Source organism: Saccoglossus kowalevskii, chromosome 5 (assembly GCF_978046115.1).
Source record: "Saccoglossus kowalevskii chromosome 5, keSacKowa6.1, whole genome shotgun sequence".
Taxonomy (NCBI): domain Eukaryota; kingdom Metazoa; phylum Hemichordata; class Enteropneusta; family Harrimaniidae; genus Saccoglossus; species Saccoglossus kowalevskii.
In genome coordinates, this window is record NC_140645.1 from 29,264,022 (window position 1) to 29,272,329 (window position 8,308).

An 8,308-nucleotide genomic window follows, 5' to 3' on the forward strand; every position below is an offset into this window, starting at 1 on the left:
TAGTAATCCGGTCAGTCTCCTCAATGAACCACTTTTTAATAATCCTTTACTTTGTCTTCCTACCTTTAATGAGACTTTTTTGATGAAATTTCTCCCGGCGGCCGGGATCACCAAGATACATGACCTAGTCGATAAACAGAGTAAAGCATGGTCTTCGAGTACGGAGATATACAACAAACTTAATATCCGATCGGAACGCACACTACATCTCCATTTAAAATCACTACATCAAAGTATTCCTGAAAAATGGAAAGTAACAATCAACACTTACCTGAATAGTAACGAGATTAAATCACCCCAACCATGGAATGACTACTACCAACTTCGTCATTCTAATGAAATAAACTTGCCCCTATATAAACTAGAAAAAGGGACAGTGTATAAATACATGATTACATTGCTTCATATTAAACGGCATCCGGATAAATGTGACACAGTGTGGCGGGAAATCTTGAATCTCTCGGACGAAGATAAACCAAACTTCAAAGCTTGCTATGCTTCCCCGGTTACTAAGTTAGAAGGGGACTTACAGTGGCGCATTATACATGGAGCATACACTACTGGCAGATTTCTGGTTCATGCCAATTTTTCGCAATCGAACACGTGCCCACTTTGCGGGGACAACGACTCCTTACGTCACATATTTCTTGATTGTCCTGTTATTGTTCCTCTGTACAACTGTATCAAAACAATAATAAAAAATCTTGTTGTATCCGATGCTGACATACCTGTGTGGTGGTTTATTTTATTGCCTCCTGGTAGATCTGGTTTATTCGTATCTCGTCAAGCACGTAACTTATTTAATTATATTGCCTGTACTGCTAAGATTTCGATCCACATCAATAGGCGCAACAAACGCCAAGATAACGGCGTGATCGAACCACTTGAAATCTTTAAGCAGCGCTTCATTTCAAGGTTAAAAGCCGAATTTGACTTTTTCAAAATAAGTAATAAATTACAGGTTTTTATCAATAAGTGGGCTATATGCGATGCGCTATGTACTGTGCACAATGACGAGCTTGGTGTTTGCTTAGAAGTACGCTTGTAGTCTGCTACAAGTTAATATTCCTGGACCAGTCTGTTGTATTGGTATTGTTTTCACGGGTAAGGTCGTCACAGTTGAGAAGACCCATAGGTGCTGGTGTACCCGGCTTTAAGTCGGCTTCGTGGGGTGACATACTTTATGTATATCACGTTGATTTTCACTTCAAGTTTTGGTCGGTTTCTATAAACACCAAGCTTCCAGTTAGCTACGTTGGGTGGCCTGAGTACACTCCGCCACGTCGTGTCACGGGTGACTGTAAAATCTCAAATAAAGTATTGTTTTTTTTTCACACACTGAACCCGCCTACTGTCATTTTAAATCATGTCTACTTTTCATCACGAATAAATCAACTGGTAGTATTATCACGTAGTTTTTAAACTTTGTTGTGTGTTTTATTTCTGTTTTGGGACTGGTAGGGTGGATCGTAACTCCTTGTGGTGAGAACCAGTGAGACTGGCCTACTTGCAGGGTTCCAAAGCTTAACGTTGTACGTTTTATTGCTTTCATTTACGTTACTTGTCCTTGTCAAACTGCTTATTAAAAATCACTACTACTACTACTACTATAACTAAAGATAATCACAAATCTCATAATAACAATCCTATAAATTATATCTTACTATTTCAGTTGCCATACCTTCTAATCCTATGATATCTGATGCCAGATCAGACCATACTACTGGTGCTACTGTTATTGTTACATCTGGTAATTCATATACGTTTACATGTACTGCTGGTGAATCTAGACCTGAACCAACTATAACATGGTATTTAGGAAGTACTGAAAAGACTGCAAATCAACCTACTATAATACGAAATGGGAAGCTGTCAACAGTAGTAAGGCTAATGACATTTACTCCTCAGTGGACTGATCATGATGAGCAATTACAATGTAGAGCTGACAATGACGTCACACCTCAATATAAACACACGCATATTATGCTTGATGTTTATGGTAAATATCATTTCTATTAATGTACATGTTTCTAACAATACATACATACATACATACATACAGACATAAATGAAATTCGACATTTATTATGCTATATGAACATTAGCATATATGAGTTTTTCTACGGATGTTAGCAAATTTAATGTTTTTTTAATAAATCTATTTGTATTCATTTTAAAATCTATATGCACCTGTCACAATAAAAGATTATAATACTACTAGTAATTGTACTAATACGTACAAACCAAGTCACCTGCTTTGAATATATAAAGTAAATATCATCAACTGAATGCAAACGATCACATAGGCATAATTATAATTTATCTCTTCTATAACTTTAGATGTACATGTATATATCATTAATTTGCTGCGAGAAGGCAAATTTATTCATGATAATATTGTCCACTTGAGTGCATGAATGCAACATATATATTCTGGCACTGTTTACCTTCTGTTTTTAAAATTATTCTTTTAACCTAGAACTAACGACACAATATTGGTTTAGTTTTTGTAAGATATTGTGTTTGTACTTTCAGATTATTAGTAATATTGTATACTTGTAGATGATTCCTAATTCATTCGATCACAGTTGTTTGCACCTTATAACACCGAATTGTATATTTCACTTTATCTTAGTGGGTCCTACAATACCTACAATAAGTGGATCCAATATCATAACAGCTGGTACAAGTGTTACATTTACATATTCTACTACATCAAGACCAGAATCTACATTGACATGGTACATCAATAATAGACCACAGTCAACAAACAACAATACACCACAGAACAGCAATGGGTTGATAATTACCAGTAGTGATCTGATGTTTACACCTAATTTGGACAACCACGATGGAAAGAAATTGAAATGTAAAGCTGACAATGAAGCAGACACATCAGCAAAAGAAAGAGAAATAACATTGGAAGTACAAGGTATGGTAGTATTATAAACAATATCAATAGGTTCTTGTCAATTTAAATTTCGCTTCATCTTACCTTATATTAATATTGTGTAAATCGAACTAGCTTTTATTTTGATTTCATTACAGTGATCCCGTTCAACATAGAAATATCATCAGCCTCCACTGGTAAACTTATTGTATACAATAATATAGAGTCCACAATCACATGTACATCTATTGGTGGTAAACCAGCAGCTACTATACAATGGTATATCAATAACAGTCCAACTGCACATGATAATGTACAGACACCAGACAACCAGCAAGATAATAGATTAAAAGACACCATACGTACACTTGTATTGACACCAACTTACACAGAACGTCACAACAAAACATTAAAATGTGAAGCAACAAATGATGCTATAGACGGAGATCAACCAATCAATGAAGAGGTCGTATTAGATGTGTGGAGTAAGTTTATTGGGTTGATCATATTTTTTTTAAATAATAAAAATGAAACTGATGAGTCTGTAAACCATATACTAGACCGAAGATAATATACGACAAAAATAAAAAGTAAAACATCTTGTAATATAAATGCTGATAACGGTCTTATGTTTAGTTTATAAACCATATACCATATACCATAATATATAACAAGAAACAAATCATCTTGTAATTCAAATGATGATAACAGTATTATAGTATACCAGAACTTATGGGGAAAAGCATGAAGGATATAATATAAGTTATTTTACTTAAATTTAACAATGACCTAACTATTACATGTAATATTTATTTCAGTTTCCCCAAACAAAGTGAACATTGATGGTTATTCTACAGATGACAATGTAACCATGACAGCAGGTGTAGAATACCAACTAGATTGTACTGCCAGGAAAGCCCATCCACCTGCTAGTATAGAGTGGTATAAGGACGATGTTGATATTACAACTGGTAGCAATAGTAGAATAGTATGGGTTAGTGATGGTAAAAAGAACACAATAAGTAAATTATCAATTACACCAATAAAAGAAGATTTTGGAAAAAGAATCAGATGTGAAAGTAAACATGATGCACAGTCTATAACACAACATACATTTGTTAATATGATTGTACAGTGTAAGTATTTATTGATATTTGGTACAATTAGCTATGCATTCATACTACGTGTTTTAACAACCTTACATCACTAAACATTAACAAATAACATAAGTCCTTTGTGTGTCTGCAGTCACTTTAGTGTCTGCAGTCACGTTCCAACAACAGATGTGTATAAAAATATTATACATCAACTTGCCTCGGTGAAATCATCCCATTAAAAAACAGTTATACCGTAAACCACAAATTTAGAAATAAATATAATTTGTAGCAGTGATAAGTTAATCTTTAAGACAGACACAGTGATTATGACGAAGGATTGCATTATCGTTCTCGTGTATGTAGCGAGTCCCGTAAATGAACTTGGATTATATTTTCTTGCAAGTTTCCTATCTGTTCTTAGATGTTCTAATTTGACACAATTACATAAATAATGTCTTCAGCTAGTGAGAGATCTTAAAATTAAAAAAAAAAAAAATAACGGACTGGGAATATGTTTAGCAGGCCCATGCTAATGTTGTTTAAATTTGGTGTGATTTCAAAATAATTTTTGGACTACTAATGTGTAAATAAGAATGTCTCGGACATTCATGTACCTCAATAGATTTTGTTCAAACGAGGTTCAAATGCAAGATATAGTTATATGAATGTGTAGAACTGTTTTTTATGACACAATTAAATTAAGAAATAGAGAATGATATCAGCATATATTGACACTGTTAAATATGTAGTATTTATAATTTATTTTATTTTCACATATTATCCACCTTGTTTGTATAAACATCTGCATTAATAACTTTAAATTGATAAAAGATTGGAGCTTGGCTGGTCATTTCAAAATACACTAAATGCACTTGACTGAACCAAAGCGACTTAAGTTTTTAAGCTAATGTATTTCACAATCATAGATTCTGCTGTAATTTTCAATGACACATTGGATGAAAGTTCAGCAGATCAAGGTCAGAATGCTACCATTATGTGTACATCTATGGGATATCCAATACCAGATATAAAGTGGTACATATGGACTTACGGTAGTAAAGTGGAACTTATGAGTGATACGACCAGAGTTGTGATAATACATGAACCATATGGAGTTACTAAAACGATACAAAGTACACTGTATATACAGAACGTGATACCTGAAGTAGACTATGGTGTATATACATGTCATGCTAGTAATATTATTGGTAGTGATAACTACAATATTACACTAGCCAGGAGAAGTAAGTATTGTTATTAAATATTCAATATTTGTCAATTTACGTAACTGAATCTTAATTGCAGTGTCAGGTTGTTGACTTCAATATAATTGTAACTGGTGGTAGTGCAGTAGAACTTATGAGTGATATGGGCAGAGTTGTTATAAAACATGAACCATATACAGTTAATAGATTAATACAAAGCACACTGTATATACTAAACGTGAATCCTGAAATAAACTATGGTATATATACATGTCATGCTGGTAATAGTATTTGTAGTGATTATTTCAATATTACACTGTCTGGGAAAAGTAAGTAGTGTTATTAAATACACTTTGTCAATCTGACCCTACTTAATACATTACTAAACCATAATTGTAGTATCAATATGAGGCTGTAAGATTAGGCTTATCACACTGTTAATGTATATTATAACACTATGTTTATTTGTAGGAGAACCAGGGCCACCCACCAATGTGAGAACAACGGGTATATCATGGGACTCTGTCAATATTACATGGGATATGGGATATAACGGTGGATCATCACAATGGTTTTATGTGTCATACAGACAGATAAAAATCAATGATTTCATCAGATCAAATAAAGTTTAAATGCTACCTTATCACATCGATGGCTTGAATTCATCTACTGAATATGAAATATATGTAACAGCTGAGAATGTGATAGCCTGGAGTGAACCAAGTAAGACTATCATATTTAAAACTACAGGTAAGAAAAGTCCATTTAGCAAGTATATATTCGTGACAGATAATACATGTACAATCCACGATTCAATTGTATGACAAAGAAACTATAAGGCAAAAGAGATGAAATTGATTTCACCATCATCTATATTTTCTAGTATTGCAGTTTTCTGTGCTTTTTATTTGCGCCAAAACCCATTGATATGGTTGATCATTTGACCCTTCTTTATATGATTCTTGATATGAACATGCCTATATTTATAGTTAGAGTATTGGTGTTTTGGTACATATATCAATTATTTTCTGTGCGATGGCGATCCACTACGTCCGCGCCTTTTAATAAGTTAAACGACGTCGTACAGGAGCGTGTTATCCCCGTTTTTATCGATGTGTATATGGAGGGATCTAGCTTAGTAGAAAGACAGGTTTGTTGTTATTTGGGCGGTATGTTTATGAAGCACCTACTATTGGTGGGCGACATTCTGGTTGATGAATGTTGCATGTCAGTTTGCATTTCTATATTTCCACCATAATGTAGGATTCAGTGCATTCCAAATGGATCTGCAGTAAAATTTGTAAAGAACTACTCATATTTGCGTGTTGTTATAAACAAACGTAATGAAGTTTCTGAATCGCAGATTTTCCCAATGTTTTCAAACTACAGCTTTTTCAAATTAATTGTGTTTGTATGTCATAAAATAATGCACTCAGAATGTTGCTTAACCTTGGACACAATACCAGTATGACTCAAAACTATTTTTATAATCGAATTTATTCTTTTGAGGCGAGGAGAAGGAAAGCCATGGTTAATGTCTACTTAAGAGCTATGACTAGTAGCAATACGTTGATTGCATTTTTATTAAGTCCAAATGTAATAAGATTCAGCAGTACTGTTTATAGTTGGTTGGAGAATGTTTGTAATCATTGTTGTATCTGTACTTATTTATTCACTGCTTTGACGGTGTACTTTGCTTTCTCTTCATATTGTGTATATATTTTCGATTGGCTAGATAGTTCACTGTATATGCAAACGTGCAAAGATAGTTCGCCCCAATTATATTGTTATTGGTATGTGGAATGTGTTTTGTACTTGCTATACCAGTGCTTCTTATTATGCCTGTATTGCCATCAGAATTGTCAAAGTTTAACAGCTCATATCTAAATTATTTTGAAAAGACATATTATACAATACTACATGTCCTTGACCACACTAATTCATTCGTTCATACTACCTCATTCTAGATAAGCAAATTGTATATGCATTGTTTATGATTGGTAATAACTTCGAGTAAATTAATACTGTTCTTGTCATTTTTTAAAATAACAGCACCCATCGGCAATGAACACTTGCCTGAAAACGTCTCAACCAATCCTGGTGTTTACATTGGCCCTTTGGTTGGAATAGTTGCAGTAATTGCAGTAATTACTTCAGTGGGTATAATACTCATGAGAAGAAATGAGAAACGGAATAATGGTGAATATATATATCACTGTAATATTTGAAACACAGCGATGGAATTATTTAATATAGACATATATAGCATACGTTTTACAATACACGCCCTTTGTCGAAAATTACTGTACATGTACAACTTATTAACGACAGTAAGTGTATTTCAATATTTGTCAGACACTATGGTACGAGGAAGACATCACCATGAATTGCCGGAGAGAACTTCAACAGGTAAATTAGAAATCAATGGGTTATTTAAACGATTGCATTAGATCTCAGTAAAACGTAATGCCTTCATTATATATGGTTAAACGACCTATACGTGTTGCAGGACATTTACAGATTATATTGCAGCTGATTTAAACTAGTTGTCCCAGAAGATGTATGCAGAAGATGTAACACGCGTAATCTTGGTCTAACTTTGTGTGACACATGTATTACATACACTCAATGTGAAACATGCAATCTATTTTTTCATCATTACGTTTAGTTAATCATGTTTGATTCAATAACTAATTTAGAATGTCTTAAATATGTCGGAAACAAAATAAGCGTGCACACCCGTTGATTTGCGGTTTGGGTGTAACTGTCTGATTAATATAATGTATTGTTGGACACATAGTTGGAATATATGTTCTGAATATGCTTGCAAAGTTTAATTATCAACCTCCATAAACCTCCATGTCTCTGCTTGATTGCTCTTTTTTAATCATGAAATATACACTAAATCACGCCGTGAGTTTTTTTTTGTGCATGCAGTAAATAAATAAATAGTAAATAAATAAATCGCACAGTAAAAATATTTTCTTAATTTGAAAACTCCTCGAATACATATATCATGTGTGTCATTATGTATACTGCCGTGTATGCGCGAATTTAAGTTGTTCGTCATATATGTGACTTAGTTTACATACATCTGTTATTTGATTAAATTAGGT

At 33.4% G+C, this 8,308-nt stretch overlaps 1 protein-coding gene across 1 annotated transcript; it reads left to right on the forward strand.

The window, feature by feature from the left end:
* Positions 1–388: 388 nt before the first annotated feature.
* LOC146745997 (synaptogenesis protein syg-2-like) lies at positions 389–5,824 on the forward strand. The gene is made up of 7 exons (XM_085498877.1): positions 389–791; positions 1,673–1,999; positions 2,636–2,932; positions 3,049–3,375; positions 3,709–4,026; positions 4,914–5,231; positions 5,664–5,824. The coding sequence occupies exons 1-7, from the start codon at positions 389–391 to the stop codon at positions 5,822–5,824; spliced, it is 2,151 nt and encodes a 716-aa protein (XP_085355003.1).
* Positions 5,825–8,308: the final 2,484 nt, after the last annotated feature.